At 49.3% G+C, this 24,731-nt stretch overlaps 1 protein-coding gene across 1 annotated transcript in view; it reads left to right on the top strand.

The window, feature by feature from the left end:
- Positions 1–24,191, top strand: part of LOC144168200 (arylsulfatase B-like) — a 73,982-nt gene extending 49,791 nt beyond the window's left edge. Inside the window, exon 10 of the mRNA XM_077697236.1 lies at positions 24,096–24,191. Coding sequence (XP_077553362.1) covers positions 24,096–24,191 — 96 coding nt within the window. The remainder of the gene's footprint in view (positions 1–24,095) is intronic.
- The last annotated feature ends 540 nt before the right edge of the window (positions 24,192–24,731 follow it).

The following is a 24,731-nucleotide window of genomic DNA, read 5'->3' as shown; positions in this document are numbered from 1 at the left end:
AGATTAAGTCCGAAAAAATCCCAGAAATATCTCGAGTGACGTTCAAAATACTCGCAGTAACGCACTCTTATCGGCGCGCGTACGAACAGCCGGCTGCAGTGATGAGGCGCTGGAGCAACTTCCGTTGTCGTTTTCAAGTTGTACCAGAGTATAGGACACATTTGATACCAATTCTAAGGAAGCGTACCTCACCACCTCACGTTTAGCCTTCCCTCACATGCACCTCAGTATTCCTAACCGCAAATATTTTCTCGGGTGAGTTGTTCAGTCCTGGTAACTCATGTATTCTACTGATTTCTTACATTGTAACTAGTGACCTAGACCCCTCTAAAAGGTTGCCGAATGCTACAGCCTTCAAGCCAAATTATTATCTTTTCAGCGTGTAACCCCCTATCCGCGTTGCTTAGTCCGTGTAAAGTACACTAATTCAGCCTCCACCTATAGCATGTTTGACGACGCAGGTAAACCCTGTTAATTAAATACTGCGTAGGCATAATGTCAGTTATTTTACACAAAAAAGGTGTTCTGAGAAATATTTCCAGAAGGGCACACTTACTGCTGGCGTCCCTTGTTCATCGAATGATACAAGGGAAACAACGTATGCGCATACACAACTTATATGGTTGTATGTGTATGTGTATATATCCCAATATATCTGTATACTAGTAGTAGTACCCGGCGGTGCCCGGGTGAGCCATTATATTAATGACAGCAATGGGTATAACACAAGTTCGTTTACTTGTTAGTCACCATATTAGGCTACTTCATTGGGAAGTGGTACACACTCGGGAGTGCCTGCCTGCTGTCAGTACATGGGCTCCAACTGCAGGCGCATCGTGGTAATGTAAACGACTGGCATTCGTGTTTTACTCCAATTCTCGCTAAAGAAATTGCAACATGATGGTGCGCTCGGGCGAGTGAATCACTGAGTGAAAAAAGTTTTATTAAGCTGGCGAAGTGGTAGTGGTTCCCAATTTCAGAAAGCCAGCTGATGAGCGGGCAGCCATCGCTCTGGAGGAAGTATTGTCCGGACATCCAGATCGCTGTTAGTCACCAGGTTCTTCTAAAGCTCAAGGGTGGGAAAAGTGGATGAAAGAAGGAGGAGCTTGCTTTGCTCGCACCCTTAATTTGATATAAGGAAGAGTGCCATGTTGTAAACACAACTTCAATTCGGCAGGAGATTGCGCTAGAAACACACGATGGAGGCCGGCTGGGTGAGGGGTATTCTTCCTCGTAGGAAGTGCTATCTCAGAAGAAATGAACGATGCCCATCGGTACAGTTTTATCATAAGTAACATGGGCTCCCTATGGGAGGCGCGGGGATCCATGAAATCCCAACAGATGCGAGGGCTAACCTTTGCGCTTTTTACTGGTACATCTTCTCTTTTACATTTATGATATATGACACCGGCTCGATCCTACGGGAGACGCGTAGTTGCCGAAGGTGTCAACAGGTGGTGACCGTTAAGCGAACGCGGGAAAACTCAACTGAATTTTACGTCCAAAGGGATGCAGATTAACAAATCTCGCTGGCCTTCTTATCCACATGTTAGGACAAAATCCTGAAATTGGTTTTTGGGCAATTAAATGTGCAGCATTTTCAAGAAAAACGAATAGGAGATATCGACTGGCTGTGGGGTTATTTACGAATGTGTAAAAACACAGTGTTTTTTCGAAATCCTGCTTGCCACTTTGTGGAGGCGGTCATTGGAAAATGGTGTAGAACATTGTTTAGATGCCTGAGTAAGTTGCCTATCTCAACAAAAACCAGTTCGATATCTCAAATGGCGGGCGGTAAAAAAATTAATATCTGAAAAACTATTTTACCGCTTTTCACTCTCTCCATGGTGGAATTTTTAAAATTATCAGCAATATTACCCTCCAACACCATATTAAGAATGTGCCCTTGAAATCTGTAGCCGTTCGAAAGAGCAGTTTGGCTAGACGTGTACATAACCCGTTAGGCCTTTTTGGCTCGTCAGCAGCGTCATTTGTAAAAAACAACTTGGCCCTTTTAGCGGCGTCGCAGGGCGAAATCCTTAAAATGGTTCTGTGCATTTGTATGAGTAACATATGCTAGCAAAAATCATTTGGATAACTGAATCGGTGAAAGATTTATTTGAGAATCTTAATGAACATCATTTTATATCCGGAATGCGGAATTACCTCGCTAGTGTAGGTTAGGGCGAAATCCAAAAACTACTTTTTAGATATTCCTAAGGGCTACATATATCCGCAAAAACCGCAAAAAAAATGCAGATGCAAAAGCAAGGGTGTTCTCGTACAGGTCTCACATAAAGCACGTATTTCTTTCTCTCTCTATTTTAGTTTCATTCCGGTGAAGCCGCTTAACTAGGCAAAGCATCCCCGCTGCCCTGCCCCACCACCGACGCCTCTTTCATAAGTTTTGCATCCACCGCCACCAGCGATGCCTTTTTCACAAATTGTACAATCGCCTGAAATGGCGCTAGAGCCTAATCAGGAGGTGTGCTTTGAACTCGCTATGGGACGGACGCGTGTGGTTCTCTCAGAGGCAGAAGAGCGGAAATTCCGAAGGAGCATGGGCGTGCATAGATGCGCGAACGGGCGTGAAAACAACGGAAAGCCAGCGCCGCAGAACATGCAGTCACCGCCCTTCCCGCCTCAAGTTCCACCTCGTAGATTAGCTGAGAATCCCTCCCGAATAAGAGAAACTTGCCCGCTGGGAACGCTATCGTGAGCGAATAATTCTTTTCGAGCTTGAAGGAATTCCGCAGCGACATTTTTTCCGGTGACTTTCATGTCTAAGCACGGGTACATCATGCCGCTCGCGCCCAAGGGCTGCAGGCCGTCATTTGAGCGGGAAGAATTCAGATAGACTCGAACTTCCCCTGTCTCCTTTAACCTGGTTTTGGGCGAAACAAGGTTATCAGCATCACCATCATCATCACAGGTTGTGGGTTTATGCACGCAGGGGTGAGGGAGAGAGAAAGAAGGAGCGTGCACGCGCGGTTAGGCTTCATGCCCTCAACTATGAGGTACCCTACCGATGACATACCTGGCTGCTGTCCTCCGTTGGCGAGATGTTAGTTTCGTGCGTCACACAGATGTTACGGTGCCTACGACGTGGGAGGGAAATGTTGCTCTGCTAGAATAAAGCTGTAGTTCTTCCAAGTTTCATTCTGCTAATTGGCTAGGAAACACGTTCAATAGTGTTGTGCGGCGGCAGGACACAGATGAGATGAACGATAGGGTGGGGTAAAGCGATCTATATACAGAATGCTCATGGCGGGCATAAGATAGCGCGCGCAAGGACACAGCCACTTAGTCGTTTTCGTTTTTTCGTGCCTGAGCCCACGCAGTATGGGACATTGCCCGCCTATGCGTGTCCCGTGACAATAGCGAATGACAAACAGACGTAATTTGTTTCGTGCAATCCTTAGACTGCACCCACCTTCGCTGAAAATCCTTATGAACAGGGTGAAAGAGCACTGCATTTTCTAAAATGGTATTATCACGTTGCCCTTCGCGCTTCACCTTTTCCTCGAAGGTGATCCTAGCTGCACGTACAAAAAAACATTTCGGCCACAACAAACAACGTATGTAGCGGTACCTTCACATACGGTAACACTGGTGTCACGCCTCATGCATGTGAACGTGGTTCCGCGCCAAGAAATCTTGAGCATATCTGATGCAGAATAAATTAATATAACGAAATAGTACAGCGTATCTTAATTAAAAATAAAATCTTTTCCTATTTGTCTTAACAACGAAGAAGAATATTCGGGATGCAAAACAAGGTCGAAAAGGAGCGAGATAAAAGCGCAACAACAAAAAAACAGACTGTCTCTCGTGGTCGGCTTGAGCGTTACCAAACACCACGAAAACAAAACAAAAAGAAAAAGACGCCGTCTCGCTTTTTAGGCACTAGCAACGGCAATAGCTGCCTCTGCCTAATTTGAGCCAGCGAGACCGTGCAACTCCGGCCATCAACGTTTCATTGCGCAAAAAAATTGGCCGCGTATTTGCTCCTTTCATTGGAAATGTCGACAAAAGACGATAGTCTTTGTGAATGCCTCCTTTTTCTTTCCCGCTCACCTCTCATTGTGCTCCTCTTCCGTCGCGCTCCTCCGAAGTTAAATACACTAAAGCTTTTGTCAACTCAATTTAAATTTATCGTGTTCCACGGCTACGGGCCTGGTTCTTTGATGCCAGCGCGGCAGTTCGGCGGAGACGCTCGTGAATCGAGCTGCCCTACTTCAACGTGTATACAACCACATTTCCTTATTCCACGTGCGTTCCAAGCGGTACGTGGAACCTCTACCGGAACCTTTTGTTTCTGTTGCCGAGTGATTTCTCAAATGCCGCCAGGAGCGAGGGCAACAGCAGGTGACGTGATGTATTAAAAATGTGCATGTAAGGACGGGACAAGCGAAGGGAGACAACACACAGCGCATACTACTTCATTTTTATTAAATCATGTCAATACACCAACTAGTCCCTCAGATCGCTTAGCAGGTGACGGTTATCTGCAGTAGATGTAGAATATCATTTGCTATCTCAAAAACCAAGCATCCATGAATTTTTAAATAAAAGAACACCGCTAATATCACTTATTCATTGATGTTCTGCCTTATGTTGCGTAATGTCTTCTTCTTGTTCAACAATGTTACAAGTATGAACATTGACACCGGACTTAAACGTTTAGATTTGGCTGCGTGTATATAAGAATATTGCGCAGATTTTGTTTCACTTTGGCCGGGTGGCTGAATGGAGTCACAGACAGACAGACAGACAGACAGACAGAACGAAATTTGGGGGTTCAAGTAGTCCAAGAAAAACCTCGTCTTTACTAAGGGCGATACTGCGGGGCTATGCATGTGCCGCTACATGAGCCTTGTTGCTGACGCGGCTTACACTACGGGGCTGCTATCGGCCACGTCTCACCAGAGTGCGGCGACTTGGGAAGTCTCGAGAGGGGCTCCGCTTTACTGATTTTACTTGCCCCTCCGTCCTCATTCGCATATAATGCTGTTCTCATAGCAATAAATGTATCGATATACTCACCAAGACACATTTCTAAGGTTCTTTGCATTGGCCTTATTTTGCAACACTGGTAAAACGGCTCGCGCAGGATATGCACGATAAGTTTGTACATGGATTGGTAAGTTTCTCCGGGAACAGTCCTTTTGCGGCAGCAAAGCTGCAGCTCGTCATCGCGTTGCTAGAGTTGACGGGAGCCAGCGGGGCTGATGGAAGCGACGGGCCTCGAACAATAATCACGCTTATTCACATGACAGGGATATGGGACAGTCTATGCCATAGTCAGGTACGGCTCTTGTACCGTCACAATTCCCCAAATTTTCTGGGTTTCCCTCGCCGATGTGTGAAGTTCCAGCCTCCCGGAATTACGCGCGAACAAGTTCGCACGCACCATAGTCGTCCACGTGCAGGCAGCCAGGCGCCGGAAGTCTGCGGCGACGCCGATTACAATGCTCCGTTGACGGGTGGCCGAGAAGAAAATGGGGGCACAGCTCAGTCGTGCTTGCCATGGCGACACTCCGCCTGTATGAAAGGCCTAGGGCAGAGACGATCCTTCATGGCCACGCCGATCTTAAAAACCTCTTCAAAAGAAAAAAATGCGAGCCACGCATTCCGGCCGGCGAATTGGATGGGTTGAAAAAAAACAGCATTACCATGAAGCGCGCCTGCGTCTTAATGCCTCATGAAACAGAAAGTCTGGTAGACAGCTCACTGGGCATAGCAGCGGTGAAAATTGAACAGACCACAAAAGGCCGCTAAGAAAAAATGCATGTAGCTGTACCACTGTACCAACACGTGTGTCAGTGTAGCCATTATGATGAATTGTGCACGTCAAGAGAGAACTTGTCGCGGTGGCCTTTATAGTGATAAAATTTGGAGTTCTACTGTTGTTGTATGATTTGCGTTTGTTGAAGGTAAGCCGAAGCCCCTTCCGTGCTAAGGTACACCGTCTTGCCGTGCACTTCAGTTATGCGTGCAAGATGTTGGCGGATTTGTTAGTCTACGCAGAAACACAGCACAAAAAGGGCTACTTACGGCCTTAGGCAGCCTTTTCTTGAACATAACATACGTTACGGGTCGGTGTTAGGCATCACTTTACTAACACTTGTAGACTTCGCTTGAAATCGTTACAGCCTTTTGGTCCGAAGCTTCTACATTCGCGCTCAGACGCCTAAACTTGAGATTAAAACATGATTCAGTATGTCATACCCCTGAACGTTTCTGCTAATATGAACATAAATGAAAAATGCGGTTTTCATTTTGCAGTAGAGCACAAAACGGCCCGACCCATGCTACGTATCGGTTAGCAAGGGCGTAGAGAATGAACTCAAGTGGTCAATAAATTAACTGTACTGAATGTATAGTCTGCAAGGGTTTCCGTACATGGTTTTGAATAATATGATGGTGTGGAGTGCAGGACCAAAATTCCAGGGTCAGTCCATCAATGTGAACTTCTCGGTGTCATGACCACAGCCAAGGTGACCAGGTTCCGTTAAGGTTCTCCGGGTAGCCCCTGGGATCAGCGGGCTGGTTTCTCGGCGTCACCGACAAGACTGCATAGGGGTCCAGTCTTCGTTTTAGAGTCGCCACCACCTGGCATACGAGATTTTCAGGTCATCTGATATTAGTTATACCCGATAATTTGACCTAAAATACCATAATGAATAATTATCCATAGTTGATGATGATGACGATGATTGCAGGATTTAACGCGCCGAAGCAACGCAGGCGATGGGGCGCGTGGTAGTGCAGGGCTCCGGATTAATTTTGACCACCTGGGGATCTTTAACGTGCGCCCAAACCTCGTACACACGGGCGTTTTTGCTCTTCGCCTCCATCAGAAAAGCGGCCACCGCGGCCGCGAATCGAACCCGCGACCACGTTCTCAGCAGTGCAACGCCTTAGCCACGGAGCCACCGCGGCGGGTCTATTATCCATACTCAATGCATTAATGTACAAGGCCATCCACTTTAGGTGCGAACACGGCGCAGCGTGGCCGCGCTCCGCAGAGCGCCAGACAACAAGCTGCGGCCACGCATCGAAGCTAAGCGGCGCAGGGGCATAGGGGCTTGGAGGCGGGGCTTCGTGTCGTCTGCTAGCGGGGGAGTTCGCCGTGCTTGCTTTGCTGTGAAGCACGCCGAATTCTCGGGGCGCTTGTAGCGTCTTAGCGCGCCGCGACCGCGTTGCGGGAAAGCGCACTTCTCTCACTGTAGCGCGTTGTGTAGTCTCGGCGTACGAAAACTGAGCGCTTCCTCTTTTCAGGCCAACGGTCCCAGTTCAATGCATGCATTAAAAAAGTCCCGAAGTGAAGGTATTTCTGGACTTGTTTGGCTGGGGTTTAACGCCGCAAAACGACTGTTGCTGCGAAGACGCTGTAGAGAAGAGCTCCGGATAACCAACTGAGGCAATGACACTGCGCAGCAAGCACGCGTTCTTCCATTTCGCCTCTTTTGAAAAGCGGCACCTGCTACTGGGATCGAAAATGGTTCTCCTGGCTCAGCATTTCCAAGCGCTTTATCCACCGAGCCACCGTGGTGGAGCAGAATGGCGAGTGGGGCTAGTATGTGAAATAGCATTTTGAAACCTTCAGAAAGCGCAACACTGAAAAAACGCGACACGAACAAAGCGCTCGTCCTGTGTTCCATTTGTTTGCGTCGCTTTTTTTCGGTGTTGTGCTTTCTGAAGGTTTCAAAATGCACAGTGGTGGGCCATGTCAATTCCTGGCGGGTTTCTCAGGACTTCGCCGCACCCTAGAAGTAAGAAGGGTCAAGGAAAAATGCTTTATTTTCGACGTGTGCTCTCTACAGCAGATGGCCATCTGACCGGATTTGCCGTCCGGCCAGCATTTTTACAGCGGAGCTGTTGTAACTGGCCGTAAGTTCACCTTTACACGCACAAAGAAATACCAACGAAATTCCCAGCGTCCGTGGGCGCGCGCCTCAAGGTGGCCGCCGAGCGTCCCCGGCACGCGCAGTGGATCTAGCGAAAATAAAAAAAACTGGCAAAACCCTCGAGGAACGAGAAAATGCCGAGCGCTCGTGAGCGCGTGCCTCGCGGAGACCACCGAGTCTCCGGCTCGCGCAGTGGCTTTAGCAAAAAGGAAAAAACTTACACCATCTTCCCGTGGGTAACCCTGATGAGGACGGGAAGCATCATGGGGGTTCGAGGTGGGCATAGTCTTGGCCATCGCGGACCCAAACACCAAGGCAGTCCTCTGTGACTCAAAGGGAGCCGTGAGGAACTTTGCCCAAGGCAGGCTGTGTCGTGGAGCAGTGCGGGTGCTCACCGCGTTGGATTTTACGGGCAGAAAAGTAACAGTGAAGTGGTTCCCCGCCCACGTGGGGACAGATGCGTCTAAACTTGCGGACAACCACAACGAGACAGCGAACTCTGTTGCGCGAGAATTATCTGACCGCGCAGCAGAAACGAGCCTGTCTGCAGAGCTGTGGGCGGAAACTATAGATAGGATGGGCACGTTCCACGAAATTACAAAGTATTATCGCATGAACAGACGAGTAATGGCACCGCCGCACCCTGATCTTACCAGGGAGCAGGCGGCGCTATTTAGACAGCTGAAAACGGGATCGTTACTGACTCCGATCATAATGAAGCACATATGCCCAGAACAGTATCCGGATGACAAGTGTAAGGTGTGCCGCAGGGCTCGGGCCACTATGATCCACATCCTGTGGGATTGTTCAGCAAGACCAGCAGAAGCGGAAACAGAGACTGTGATCCCGCCGTTGCTTCAAGACGCGGCGCGGAGCTATAACAAGGAAGCCCAACTCCTGGCCGTCCAGCAGATCCTGGAGGCCCTCCAAAGACAGCGACCGAGTGAAAGCTGCGAGGCGTCAGCCACCCCTCGGGGTAACGGCGACTAGCCTGAGGGCGAGTATCGAGGACGCTGACGAGTAGAGGGTCCAGACAGGACCGACGTTAGCCCGCGTCTAGGTATCCCGGCAAGGCGGTGCCTACTGCAGGCGATTTAATAAAGTCTTTGTCATGTCATGTCATGTGCGGTTCCATTGTGTTGCCGTTATGTTGAGTGACCTGGTGTTTAGTAGCGCCAGAGGGAATTCCACGTCCGGTTCCACACCGGTGGCAAAGGCACGCAAGTACTGTTGTGTGACGGTGAGTAGGCGGTGGTTCTCGAGTCGCCGAAACTCGTCCATCATGTTCTTATCCATGTTGTCGTCTCTGTGGTAGAATCGGTAGTCTCCGTCAGCGTTGTTGAGGAGGAAAAGTTTATTGACGTTGGTGCACCGGCTGGGAGCAACGTACATGCCCTCCTCTTCGCAGCTTTGTCTTCTTCTCCTTCTTCTTCTTCGGCGGTTCCCCTACCGGAAGATGACGACGGTGGTTGAACGCGAAGCTATGTTGTGATGGATTACCAACGTACACGCCCTCCTCTTCGTAGCTTTGTCTTTTTCTCCTTATTCTTCCTCAGCGGTTCCCCTACGGGAAGATGACGACGGCGGTTCAACTCGAAGCTATCTCGTGAGGGATTTTTTGGTGGGCCAATCCCTAGGGGCATCCTGCCACAATCATCATCAGAGGCGCTGCGGACGGGGCACGGACAAGTGACATGCCCCCGAGCAAGAGATGCTCCGTATTTAAAGAACCTCCAGCGCTTTCTTCAGCTGCTACCACGCGTGTAAAAAAAAACTCCAGTTCGCGGATTGCTCGATGCGACTTCGAATGTGATCAACGAACTCATGGAAATCGACAACAAATATCGTAAATGTGAAAAGCAATCAAAAGATGTTCAGATCCACAATACAAGTGTTTGTTGATATGTAAGGCATTCGTAGCACTACGCTCATTGAAAACGTATTGAATATATTGGTGATTTTTCAGTTCGAGGCGTTTGGCTAGGCAATAGGAAATGGGAAAGAAAAGAATGCAGAATTTGTGGACCCCAAGAACGGGGAAGCTGTTGCGCAATTGTGTAACATAGAATTGGTGACCACAGCTTCATTACTCACGCACTCCCATGGCGAGGAAGTGCGGGTTGTACCAGAAGGTAGGATACGTAGCAGCGGCGACAAAGGGAAGGGCCGCTGTCTTCCAATAACTAGCCATGTGGGCAGCGCAACCAATGGCATATGCATTAAAGTGTAGAAGACTAGAGTGGCACCAGTCAAGGACTCGGCCGGAGAGTAGGAGATCGGGCTGGGTGCGTGACCCGCTGTCTGGGCGACTGCTTGAACCGTCCCGTCGATGCGCGATATTTATATATAAAAAAAACCAGCACACATCGATACCAAAGTTGGGAGATCGAAACCCAGTTGCTGTGGACAAAATTCCTCGGAGGCGAAATGGAGATATCCATGTGCTGCGTCACCAGTACATATTAAATAAAGCCTCGTGGCCGAAACTATACGTAGCCCTTCTCTATAGCGTCTCTTATGACGTACAGGAGGGCTACCAAGGCAGTTCGGAAATGTTTGCAACAATAAATGCATTAAACTAGGACCGTGGACCTGAAATGAGGAAGCGCTTAGTTGTCGTACGCAGAAACTACACACTGCGGCGCCGGGAGAGAAGTGCGCTTTTCAGCAACGCAGTCGTGGCATGCTAAGACGCTACAAGCATGCCGAGAGTTAGGCGTGCTTCACAGCAAAGCAAGCATGGTGAACTCCCCCGCTAGCAGACGACACAAAGCCCCGCCTCCAAGCCCCTATGCGCCTGCGCCGCTTAGCTTCGATGCGCGGCCGCGGCTTTTGCTCTGGCGCTCTGCGGAGCGAGGCCACGCTGCGCCGTGTTCGCACCTAAAGTGGACGGCCCCGTACACTAAAACGTTCATCGAAACCGGCGTAACACATTGACTGCGCTAGCAAACGTGGGTAGATACGAAGACAGAGTGTACGAGCGCAAAAATTACATCTTTGTCATTTTCATAGTAGACTGCACGCATATATAATACCCGCTATCAACAAGCAACCGGCACACTTCAACAACGACCAGATGCACCTCTTCTGGTTCGGCTATATTGAAGTCCATGCTTCCAAACATGGCGTTTAAAAACGTGTGGGTAGACACAGCCGAACAAAAGGGTAATAAGTAAGGACACAGAACCAGAGTATAGGCACAGCTTGAGTCCACAAAAGTGACACGCGTCAATCTGAAAGTCCAAGTAAAGGTCAATGGCAGCGAAAATTTTAAACGGCCTAGCAGAAACGACAATGACAACTGTTGACAAGAAACCGTACGTAAATAGCAAAACAGTGCTTATCCAGGTCACGTGAGTAAAATAGAGTCACATGCAAATACAACGAACAAAGAAAACAGGTTTGTCTGAAAGAGCGCGGACTCATATAAATGCAAATTATGCACGTAACTTTGTTCACCTGCAAAAACAGGATACATCTGGTTTATAGACAGACGTATAGTTCGCCCTACCATTTACTTTGCTTTTAAAAGCTTCCATTATATCCTCCTCCCATTTTCTTGTGCCCGTGCCAGGACTTTCATACCCGCCAGCTTTGGTGCAGACCTCAAGGTTTGCAGTGTATAGCAAGGTATTGTCCTGAATTATATTTAACTGAAAGAATGTAATTTGTTCCTTGTCGTTCAAACACCGCCATGTTTGATCTATATAAAGTGTCCCTTCGATTCCCCTTGCCCCTCCTGAACCAGTCCACAGCGGTGCAAAGCCGATTCCACCATCCTGCATGATCGGGAGACCCAAACATACGCTTTGTTCGCCTGCTTCTGCACCTCCAGGGCAGGGAGTGCAGGAAAAGCCATGAACTCGTCCTCACCCGTCGGCACCACCGGTGAATCGAACGCCGCAGTTCTGGTGCCGCGAGCCGCGCCCTGAAACAAACGACGAGGTGCTGCACCGCCTGAACGGGTTTACGTGGTGCCGCTGAATAGCACAGACCCAAACTCTCCTATTTTTGAGTGCGAGTTTGCGGACTAGAGCCGAGACGCGCGTGGTGTGATGGTTCTTGTGGTGTTTTCTACGAACGTGCTTTTTTCGTGAAGTCCCTTAGTATCGGGAATACGCTTGCTAACTTAAAGGGAGCTGACAATACCACTGCGACATTGTACGGGCTACCTACTTTCTTGACGCTATCCTTTGCGTTTTCTTATTTTGAGTTCCACGTGGGTTCTTTTTGAATATTTAGCTTTTTGTGGACTGCAGTAAGTTGGTATGATTTTTTTGAGAAGTTGGAGGCATTCGCGTTTCTGAACAGTATCAGTTGGAATAATTCTTTCTTCGTGTCAGTGCTCCTAGTTGTGCGTGTGTGCACGACACAACAAGGAGAATCTTTGCGCCGTTCCTAACTCTCTTGCATGCGTAATCATGCGAATGACAGTTAAAATTTGGAGTCGGATATCTCAGAGCACAAACGCGCTAGAATTATTCTAACTGATACTGTGTACAAACACTAATGCCCCTAACTTTTCAATAGAAACATGCCCACATATTGCAGTCAACAAAAATACAATTATTTAATTTTAATTACTTCGGCTGCTGACCCCGATAATTATCACCTCACTTTGTGTCCCCCTGTCCACATAAATTATTTGCACAGAGGTCTTCGCGTGCCTTCCCGTGCCTAAGTTTAAGAATACAGTGGAGCCTAATTTTGAACACCCGGTATAGTTTAGTAAGAATTTTCGTACGCACCCGGCTTGTCGAGAGACATTTTTCGAGCCAACTACCGTCGCCTAACTCAGTGCCTTGAAAGTCTTGATAAAAACCTACGCACGCATATATTTGGAAAATTATAAGAACTAAACTCGGGACCAAGTTAAGAACAACAATAGCTCATGTACAGTTTCACTCCACCGATGCGATATACGCGTTTTGGAAGGAGGTTGTTTTGGACGCGTGATACTGTCTGCTGTTTCTCACGTAGATTGTTTCCCGTCGCTGTAGCAGCAGGTTAAGTCCACAAAATCACGGAAGTGGCTCCTGCCATGTTCGAAATATTCCCTGTAACGCACAACTTGCGCCGTGCGGAGTAACATCCAAGCGCGGTGATGACACATCAGGCACAGCGGCAACTTCTGTTGTTGCTCGTACTTGTACCCTAGTGTAGCCGTATCACTGACTGGGACAGTGAAAAACAACAATGCCTTTATCCTGCCCTAAAGATACTCAGTACTTTTCGGTGCACGTTAAACATTCTCACGTGGTCAAAATCAACTGCACGTGCCTAAAGCCCGGCTTTAGCTTCGTCGCATCAAAAGCCATTGCTTCGTAATTTCAAAACTAAATGTGTCTTGTAATACATTCAAATTACGCAATTTCGATGCTTTACCGAAACCGCGGTTGCTGACTTACGACGTGCTCGTCTTACCCTTCATGACCACGTGCTTCCCACCCTCCGCGCCTTCTCTGTACAGCTGCGTTCACAGGAAAATACGGGAGGACGGGTCGTTTAAAGGATTTATATCATGGCTGCTCAATGAAAGGTTCCGGCTTTCAGGCTGTTTTCAGCAGCCAAACGTCGTGTGCTCTGTTTCTAAGTAGGTGCAATAGAACAAGAGTTAAGGCGGTTCACGACCATATATGGATTGTTCACAAACATTAGATAAGTTTCTTTTGTTTCCACAAATTGCGCACACACGTTTTCATAGGTCTTTATGCTAGCGGTACAACGAGACGATACGAGCTGCGAGACCAGTCCGGCAAATACCCTTGCGTTATTGTGTATGTGAAAGTACGCAGAATGCGTACCTCAGTACGCTAGCCACTCTGGAGCTTTTCATGTGTCTGTTAAGGGGGGCGGAAGGTCGAGATCCGCCAGTCGTGGGGTAGTGGTCATCGTACACACCTTCGCTAAACACACCCATGACAAGCTTGCAGTCGTCGTCGTCCCTTAAATGGGGTCTATGTTGTACAGGACTTCGGTATACGAGGCGACCGAAGACCCAGAGACAAGTGGCGCCACATGTCCAGGCCGTCCATCTGATGGCTCAGAAGGTCCGGTTGGCCACCTTTGTGCAAAAAACAAAACAAAAAACGCGATCTTATTTGTGTCTCAAAAATTCTCAGCAATGTGTCAGCAATGTCTCAGCAAACGTGGTGACCAACTTACCTACGAGGCGATCCCAGATGGTGATTCCGGCACATCACGACGACGCACGCACCCCGAAGTCGTCCACACGATTCACCTCAAACCTTTCTGGGCAAGATGAGGAACATAAATGGTTAACAGCGCACAAACACGACGACACACAAGGAAGAGAAGACAGGACAAGCGCTGTCAGCGCTTGTCCTGTCTTTTCTTTCTTGTGTGTCGTCGTGTTTGTGCGCTGTTAACCCTTTATGATGCTACAACTAGCCCACCAAGCAATCCTCAAGATGAGGAACTTTTTTTGTTGTCGTTGTTTATTCAGACTGTAGTTTTATTTTAGCATCGGATCGATGCACTTTTAGAGGGGGAGTAATGCCGCGAACCATGCATGGGGTTTGTTTATGTTTTGTTTTACTTCCCGGCCGCGCCTGGCTGTGTTATCTCTGTCCCAAGCGAAGCACGTGTTCCATTCTCTACTTTTATGCCGCATTGGTTATCTCATTCTGATAAGGAGAGCGTTGGACCCTAACGTCACTTGCCTAGAGTAATCTTCTGTCATCTTCGATGTTCTGGATTTAAATCGACGGTTGGAAAAACACTTGTGCCGAAAGATAAAAGCCTGCAGAGCAGAAGCCGCGGTATTAGATTCGCCTACACCAGACTGCGCAGGTCACATCGTTGACTGCTGTTTCGCCGCCTGTGTATTCTTGGAGTTTTTAGGGGAGCACAAGTTCGCTCCAACAAACTAATTTTCCTGGAAGACAACTGCGTCGTCTTTGGCTTCGTGACAATATTTTTAATGCTTTTTCCACCAAAACTTCCCCACACGATGCTTCAAAGTCAATGTTTATTGATTGATTGATTGATTGATTGATTGATTGATTGATTGATTGATTGATTGATTGATTGATTGATTGATTGATTGATTGATTGATTGATTGATTGAGGTGTTTAACGCGCCGACGTAACGCAGGCAATGAGGTGCGCCGTAGTGGAGGGCTCCGGATTAATTTTGACCACCTGGGGATCTTTAACGTGCGCCGAAATCTTGAACGCACGGGCGTTTTTGCTTTTCGCCTCCATCAGAAAAGCGGCCGCCGCGGCCGGGAATCGAACCGGCGAACTCGTGCTCAGCAGCGCAACGCCTTGGCCACTCAGCCACCGCGGCAGGTCAAAGTCAATGTAAATAAACTTTTCATGAGAATGCCGCATCAAATGGAGTGTTTCAATTCAGTATGAGCCAAATTCAAACTTATCCCCCCAATATTGCTGAAATTCCCGGGATAATTTTAAATAACTTGTGGCTATAAATTTCCACTAACAGACATCGTTGACAGCGTTTTGACAGCGTTGCATTTAGATGCCCTAACAAACTGCCGCTTGTGTTTCAAATCGTGTTAGGTGGATCAGGCTCATTTCGAAAAAAAAAACACCTGTGGTGTACTCACATGGATGGGATAACGCGCGGAAACCGCGCAGCGTCTGATATCGTATTTTCAAAGGAAACATCCTCTTTAAGATACTCGAAAACGATAAAGTACTGTATCCTTCGAGCCAAAACATGCAGATCACAAAAAAAGTTGTGCGGGCAAGTTAGAAGACGCCCGAGCTATCCCGCACATGGAGTTGCCACCTGAGCGTCACACCAAGTTATTTCTATCTTACATCCCATACACATGTTCAAGCGAGTAAATCTGTCTTCGCTAACGTGCACTGTGTGGCACATTAATGCAGAATAGCGAATTTATTTCTCACCTCAAAGAAGCTACTGATATGATTCACCGGGTTCGGCGAAAAAGGAGCGCGCCCCAGTAACGAACGTGCTGCCGCACAGTGACCGACCCAGTGTTGCACATGCCTGCCAATAGTGGCGCTGGGTGTCGCGGGCTCCGTGTCGCGCTCTCGGCACTGGCCGGTGCCTATTGCGAACATACCCGGCACACATTGTACCTTGCTGCAACCTCCGTGGTTTTAAGTGAAAGCCTGTACACGTGAGGTGTTATTACGCCTGTTTTAATCTTTTTAAAGCAAACCTTTTTATTTTTACCAGGCAACGGTTGTTTCGTGGCCTGTGGGGGGGGGGAGGGTTTTACTCACGGAACACACTGTAGATTGCGCGGCGAACTTACCCAGCATTCCCGGCGCGGAGATGCCTCGTCGCCGACGGGCGCGTCGGCGGTACGGCTTTTGTCGTCTTCTTTAGCGACAGTTGTGTTGTCCTGTTTTGGCGCAGCTTCGCGTCCATTGCGTGCTTTCTTCGCACAGCTTCATTAACGTATTCGGCAGCACCTTCTGGGTAAACCTAACCCGACGGAATTAAGTGGTCGTACGGCAAGGATATGTTAAGAATTGGTTTGCAGGGAGAGAAAACAAAATGTAGAGACCCCACACAGACATTCCGCCGCTAGAGCAATGTTGCCAATGCTTGCCACGAATGGGACTCCGTTTTCTAAATTGGTGATTACCAATTCTGTTGTGTTTAAAGAGGTAGTATTACAAATGCAAAAGTAGCAACATTTTGTTCTGATAAATAGCGATTGTAAAAGTTCCCTAATCTTTCTCCCAATTCTAAAAATTACTAAACTAATTAATTTAAATCGGTATAAATGGGAATCAGTAAGCTCACATGCCGAATTTATTCGGTGTCCGCGCTTGTGTCGCGCCGTGGTGCAGCCCCGAGCTACCGCATCAGGATGGCTAGGTTCCGCTGTCTCAACTTTCGAATGACGCACCTCGCCTATTTGTTTCCGCCGACGCACCTCCGGGCTAGAGCGGCGTCCGCCGCTCTAGCCCAGCCGTGGCAGACGCTGCTGCGTTCGTGACGTCGCCCCCGCGAATTCCAGGTAACGGCTGGCAGAATCTCTGGTTTCACTCTTTGTACAGCCACGTGCGTGAATTCAAGGGACGTCGCATGGGCAGTTGTTGTGGGTGTCGATTAAAGCTTTACTTTTCCAGTCACCTTCACAGCGTGGATTGGAGCCAATTTTTTGAGACTTTCTTCCATTCCCTATTATCTACTGAAGGGATTTTGTAGGCATCAATTCCGCGCGCTTACAAGCGGTTGATCGGATTGCTGAAATTTGCAACCCGACTGTGCTAGCATGTTGTCTTCTCCATTGCGTGATTTTTATTGCGTTCTTCCACTGTCTTCCTTCCCACGGTCTCGAGTGTTTGCCGGCGAGGCCTGTCAACCTGAACTCTCTAATACGTCTTTGCTCTCCCGCTTAGCACTGATTATGCTCTGCGCAAGTTCGAAGCGCGCACTCCGTTACATAGTTCGACGTTCCCTCTTCCCCGCTGGCCTTAGCAGCTGTTCTGATGCAGAGTGACATTGACTGTGAAGCTGGCGCCGTGTGCCGCATAGCAACGAGTTGTGCTTGTCTGTCTCTCGGCGGGAACGGCTGCGTCGTCCGTTATCGGTTCTTCGTTCATTCATCTTGCGCCTCAGGTATGCTCAGGTACGTGCACGAAAAGCTGCACCACGCGCCTGCCAGCTCGTAAGGTGGGATTTCACGCGGGCGCAGGTGAGTAGCGTGATTATGGGCCATCGTAGCAAGTATGTGTCACCCGAAGAACTTCGAATCGTTGCACAACCAGCGAGTTCAAATAAATAGCTCGTCGCTGTTGTTGATTTTATTAATCTCCGATCGTATCTGGGAAACGTATCTCTCCTTCATTTTCCCGTTTTTTTTTTCGGTGGGGCAATTGGGGGCGCTGTTAAAACGTGGGGAACCTGAAGGAAGAGTGGAAGGTAAAGTGGGCGGGAAGTATGGAAGCGAAAAACTCATTGGGCCTATAAAATGGAAGCAAGCGAGAGATCAAGAAAGAACCTTTATACGATAAGACTAAAAAGAATGCATGCATCGCTCTTTGCGGTCCGAGCTGGTTGCCTAAGGACGAGGACCTATGCAATAAAATATTCATCGCAGGATTCGTTTGTGTATGCTATACAAAAGACGTGGGCAGATTCGAATACTAAATAATGGAATACCAAAGTAGTCACCCGGTCCCAAAGGAACAGCAAGTCGACCGACCTTCCTGAAGCACTCGGTTTTACCCTTGAAGTAAGTATTAACAAGTCTGCACTGAAAAATTGGCAAAAAAGGATGGGTGGAGTAAAAGCAGAGAAGAGACCGATACAGCTACTTCACAACCACAGTTAGATTCTGCGAATAACCGTAAAGTATTTCCGCAAATCATTATATTTATTTCGTAGTACATATGATACGTATTTCCAAAGAGGTTATCATAAGCAGAATAATAAACGATGCATGGGATGTTTCCTTTGTCGCAATTCAGGAGATAGGAAGCACTTAGTCATCATCATAGTCATCATCGGCCGGTGTTTTTTTATTCTGCGAGGCGCGGGCGCAATGGCGCAAGCCGCGCCATGACTTTGCCGAAGAGGCACAGACATGTAGTGTTGCCAATCGAAGAAATTGACAGCTGAACTTTATAGTGAATACCATCTATACGCCTTTGTATAACATTATTCCCAGGCATGTAACTTACGTGGCGTTATAAAAACAGCGGGTAAGTTCTTCGTACGTAGCCGATTACGTCTAATATTTTTATACGGTATTGATTTGGTGAGGAAGATGATGTTTATTCAGTTTTATTTTGTACAACGTGTAAGAGAAGGTTCTCGACCCTAACATAAAAAAACGAAATAAACAATGCATGCCCTATATCGAAAGAGTTCAGAACGCGTGAGTTGCAGTGTGGGAAGAGCTGAAACCCATTGTGCCAGTCTTAAAACGTGGAATCTTCTTGTCCCGTACCGGTTAGAGTGCCCCACTTATATGCTCGCAAGGTGCCGTTTGGTGCAGGACATCGAGCACCTACGCCCAAGACCATTCAGCTTAACGATGCTTCTCGCTCCACGGCCCTCCCCTTCTGCTCAACGGAAAGCACTAGTGGCGTTATTTCAATACATGGACAAGATCGGCGCCACCGAAATGATTTAAAATACTACTGTGATCGTGGTGTGCATCGAACGGTACACACAAAGTGCATGTCTGTTCTTTTTTTTTACTTCTTTAATACTCCTTCTTCTGCCATGTTACCTTTTGGCAACGAAGTGTTTGAGTGGCGCCCCCTGGCTCTGACGTCGGCTTAGGGACTCGCGCCGCTGTCGTCTGCTACACTCCCCTTGTGAAGGGCCGCAGTGCCTGTGCGAGAAATCGTCCGCTTTGATGCTTTCGTGCATTAAAAAGCATATTTGTAGTAATTCAGTTATTTTTGCCAACTTCTGACACATCTCAATAATTTCAAGCTGTACCTCCCCTCACGGCTGCAACACACGAGGAGAAAGAGAATAACTTCCTTCAGAGCATCGGCCAGAAGATCGTGTGTAACTAGTCTTTTCCATCTTACTCGCGCGGTCCAGCGCCCAGATGTCCTCGATAAGTATTCAAAACACTAAAGGCTTCCCTACAGCATTTTTGAGATGCTCTTATGAAGACTCAACAGTGTAATGCTAAGTACCAAGTAGCGGTCCCCTTCACGCATGTGACACGGCAGGAAATAAAGCGGCTGTCCTTTATTTCTTTCGCGTGCAGACTACGCCAACAAGCACATCCCACCGCCAGCGAGGATTGCCCGAAACGCGTCCTGCCCAGACTCGGCCCGGAATGAGCCATCTAACTGCCTCCGCTGAAACGATGAAGACTGCCGGCCAGAACACCCGCCAATACAAGACGCCCACTAGCACTGCGCCCGGCCTCAGCAAGGTGAGGTGGTCCAACACTGTCGAGCAAACTCCCACTGCTCACGACTTCCCCCTCTTCCATCCATATTCACTACCCCCCCCCCCCGACAACTTCTCAACAAACTCGCGTTTCTCATGACTCCTCCCTCCTCCCACCCAAACAACCAGCCCATCGGAAGCACCCCAACAAGTCTCCCTCTCTCCCAACCTTCATGAAGTCCTTAGAAACATCCAGCAACAACAAGCCGCCCTCAGCGAACACCTCAATTCTTTGGCGGCAGCTGTAGCTGCTATTCAAAGCCCCTCCTTATGCAATAACTCCCCCACAACTCTCCCACCACAGACTTTACAAGCCGAGCATGCTGCGGCCATCCTTGAAGAGAACATGCCAACACGAATAATCCCCCCATCGACCAACGCCTGGAAAAGGCCATCGGCGACTTCTAATCGACCATCACAACATCCCTGACTTCTATTCAGAACATGAGCGAAGTGCTTACTGCTCGCATCACAAACATTGAAAAGGCTTTGCTATACTCGGTTACAACTCAAGAACGGCACCACCTCATGTAGTGTATCACTCCGCCAAAGCGCCGGACCCGTGACGTCAGTGCGCGCGCGTTTTGAAAGGGGTTTGCTATGAATGCGTGATATCGTCTGCCTTGTCCCACGCAGTTTTTTTGTCGTCACTGGAGTCGTTTATAAGCATATTAAGTCCAAAAAATCACGGTAACGGGTCACGCCATGTTCGAAATATTCCCAGTAACGCCCTACTTGCGCCGCGCGGAGAAACATCCGGCTACGGTGATAAGGCACAGCAGCAACTTCCGGTGCCGTTCTTAAGTTGTCACCGAGTATAGCAACTCTTCCTTTCCCATCTCGCAATCCAAGAAAGCCAAACTCGAACCATTCAATACGCACGATCCTATTGGCCTAGCCACTGCTCTCCGCAACGAAGATGTCTAACTCCCCAGCCCTGACTATTTATCAATGGAATTGCCGATCCTTAAATAACAAAAAAGCTCCATTGGGATTCTACATCACCCCTGCCCCTCCCGATATCGTCGCCCTCCAGGAAACCGACACGCCTTCCCCTGTAATTCGTGGGCACACGGCCTACACCCAAGATCCCTTACACCGCACTGCAATACTAGTAGCCAAGTACCTCACCACCCAAGAACATAGCCTAACCTCCCCCATCGCCAATACATTTGTCGAAATTCTTCCAACTCGGCGAAACGAACCCAACGTTTTTGTTCAAAACGTATACAGCCCACCTCACAGTCCTGTGCAAGCAATCGACACCCTCGTGCACGACGCCAAGTGGACAGCGCATCAAAATCCTTTCTTTCTGCTCGGCGATTTTAACCCCCACACTACTCTTGGGGATACTCCCAGGTTACAAAAAAGGGAACAGCGCTCCTCCACGCCACCCAGCATCGCGCCCTTGTTCTTTACAATGACCTGGCCACTCCAACCAGACTTGGGAACAGCGTATCACGCGACACCTCCCCAGGCCTCATATTCGGAGCCAACGTAGGGCATTTTACTTGGAAAAGGACTCCAGACACCCTCGGAAGGGACCACTACCTGATTAAAATTGTGATACCTCAACTGCACACAACCCAAAAACATTGGTTTCACAAAGATCACTCATTGGCCCGCATTCCGCAAGGATCCCACCGCCCTTCCTTCCATCACCGAAAACCTAGAAGAGTTGACATCGGCCCAAGAAAATCTCGTTCAGAAGCATACCGAAACAATTCCCCTGACCGAAAAGAATCCTGCCGTCGACGCCCATTTGCTCCATCTCTGGGCAGCCCGCCGAGGGGGGCTAGTCAAACGCTGGGACCGACAAAAGCATAGCCGCACCCTCAAGAAACGTATTGCGGCAATCACTTTACAAGCGGCCCAGTGCGCTCAAACATTGCACACACAAAACTGGCACTCCTTCTGCGACGAGCTAAGAGGCACTCTCAGCACCAAGCGCACCTGGTACATCCTTCAGAAACTAATCGGCGAAAAACCTACTCGAACGGCCACCAACCACCAAATTAATAGAGTCACACATAACAGTGACCGGCCTCCCCGAGAACTCCTACATTCGATCAGAGATCACCTGTTCGGCCACCCAGTCCCGCACCCTCACCCTCCGGCCACTAGCAACACGGTTCCGCCAAACGAAACACTTGATGCCTCGTTCACCCACGTTTAACTCCAACAAGCCCTGGGACGCCTCACTCGCACTACTACCGCGGGTATACGGATGGCTTTACCAACAAGCTCATTCGAAACCTCGACGATAAAGCCAAAGAATCCCTTCTCACTCTTTTCAACCACCACTGGGAAGCAGGCACCTTGCCCCCTCAATTGCGTCACTCAGACATCACCCTAATTCCCAAACCGCACAAACTTTTTCCTCCACCAAATTTGCGACCCATTTCTCCAACATCGCGCCTGGGTAAACTTTTCGAACACATGGTGCATTCCCGCCTTACTTCCTACCTCGAAACTAAAGATCTGTTTCCCCATACCATATTTGGCTTCATATATCACCTGTCTACATAAGACGTGCTCATCCAACTAAAAGAGCAAATTATCGACAACCTTATAGACTTTCCCCAGCACCATCCTCACTCTAGATGTCCAGGGCGCATTTGACAACGTGACGCATGACGCCATATTACAAGGGCTCCTTCACACGCAATGCGGTCCTCGGCCTTTGACTACGTGCGCGCCTTTCTTACTGACCGAACTCCAACTATCCGCCTTGGCCCATACAAATTTCCTACTTTCAACTCCCTAAGGGACTCCCTAAGGGTCGGTCATTTCCCCCTTGCTATTCAATCTTGACCTCTTTGAACTACCTAATAACCTCCCACCATACCGGATAAGAGCCACGCCTTTTACGTGGACGATATGACACTTTGGATAAACAAAGGCTCGCCAGGCTACCAACAAGGTGCCTTACAATAACCTTCGACCTCACCCTGCAGTATCGCACACCTCGCGGCATAACTTGTGCTGCCCAAAAGTTCGCTCTCTTCGTCCTCCGCTCCAGAACGCTTAGTCGACCCTCGAGCACCTTTTCACGCAGATGAGTCCACAGCAGCACTCCTCCCTCAACTGCAGGGCACGATATCGCAACTTATCGATCTCATCCGGCGAATCTGCACACACCAACATGGCCTGAGGAAACAGGACACTTGCCGTCTCGTCCACGCCCTACTTCTCAGCCGCCTCACATACGGCACCCCCTACGGCTGTCTCAAACCTCTCAAGAACAGAGCAAGCTGTATGCACTCATTCGCCGGGCTTACAAGATCGCTCTAGGCCTGCCAGCTTTTGCCGCCACACAGAAATTGCTTCAGCTGGGGCTGCATAACACCCTCTCTGAACTCCTCGAAGCACAACAGACAGGTCAGTTGGCATGTCTGTCCCTCACTCCTACCGGCTGAACGGTCCTCAGGGCACTAGGCCGCCCCACGCCGAACCCTCATAACGAGCTTCACCACCTCCCTCCCCACATCCCGACCAATATCAAGGTGGCACCAATTACACGTCACATGCATCCCGTATACAACCCCGGCCGACGCAAAGCCAGAGTGCAGCACCTTCAACGCAAGTACTCCTCAGCCCCGGATGCTCGCTATAGCGACATCGCCTAAACCACATTGCACCCCCGCTCGACCCTAGCAGTCACGGACAACGAGGGCACCGTTCTCAACACCACTGCCTTCCTTCATCTCTCTTCAACTGCTCCTGAAGCCACCGCCATTGCCCTTGCGGCGGCCCCTCACACACCCAGCACCCACCTAACCATAATCACAGATTCTCAACAAGCCTGCCGATATTACCTCCTGGGAAGAGTACCCCCGGCGGCGTTCAAGCTCCTGAAAGCCATTCCCGACCTACCTACAATAACCATCGTATGGACCCCGGGACACGCCTCACTCCCTGGGAATGAAGCAGCATATGCTGCGGCCCGCGATCTTCCCTTCCGGGCATTCCCTACAGGGCCAGGCGTCTAGGACTCTACGACGGCCACTATCCATCCTCTTCAACCCTTCTTCACCGACATCTTATCACACTACCGCCACGCTCGCCGAAGGTATCCTCCGGCCCATCCTACCCTGTCCGTCGAAGAGTCACGAATTTGGCGCAGACTACAAACTGGCACATACTACAACTCCACCATGCTCTTCCACATATCCCCCTCACGCTTCGAGTACAACTGCCCGGACTGTCAAGATCCAGCCACCACTGCCAACCTCGTCTTCCTGTGCCCTCAACACCCTGTTCCTCTCCCTTCCCCTACCTCCGAGCAGTGGCAATGCGCATTGACGAGCTCGGACCTGCAGGAGCAGCGCAGGCTGATCCGGCGGGCCACACGAGCAGCGGCGGCGCGCGGCCTCCTGAAGTGAGGAGGCCACCCACCGTTTTGTTTTCTCAGTAAAAGTTTTGCCTCCCCTCCTCTTGCTGTTGAGTTGAATCAGCTGAATTTTTTTCTGCGTTTGTCCAACGCATAATTTTCCAGCACCATTACAAACATCTTATAAGTATGTTTGGGGATGTTTGGGAGGCTGTCATGCGAAGAAATCGCAACGACATAAAAGAAACGCCCAAAGAAGACGACAACAACGAAGACGCAAGGCACGCGGCGCGAAGGTCATCGACACCGGCTACGGCGCCGAAGGCTCGCGACCACGGCACGAGTTCGCGCCGGTAACCAGCCAATCGGGAGCGGCCAGCGACAGCGTCCGGCGGGCAGAGGCGATCCCGAGAGAAGAACTCCGAAGTGTGGAGAGTGACTGGGGGCTTGGCGGTCGGGCGACCGGACCCGTGCTGTGCCCCGAAAGGTCCTCCACAACCGCATTCCCAAGACACCCCCGCGCACAAGTCGTCACGCCGGCCTCAGTGAAAGAACGCGACGCCCCAAGGCAGCTGCGTCGGCCACTACGCCA

This window comes from Haemaphysalis longicornis, unplaced genomic scaffold, assembly GCF_048455015.1.
Source record: "Haemaphysalis longicornis isolate Haplotype H1 unplaced genomic scaffold, Haemaphysalis longicornis Haplotype H1 scaffold_2, whole genome shotgun sequence".
Taxonomy (NCBI): Eukaryota; Metazoa; Arthropoda; class Arachnida; order Ixodida; family Ixodidae; genus Haemaphysalis; species Haemaphysalis longicornis.
The sequence above is the reverse complement of the archived record's forward strand: the minus strand, read 5'-3'. Positions and strand labels throughout refer to the sequence as shown.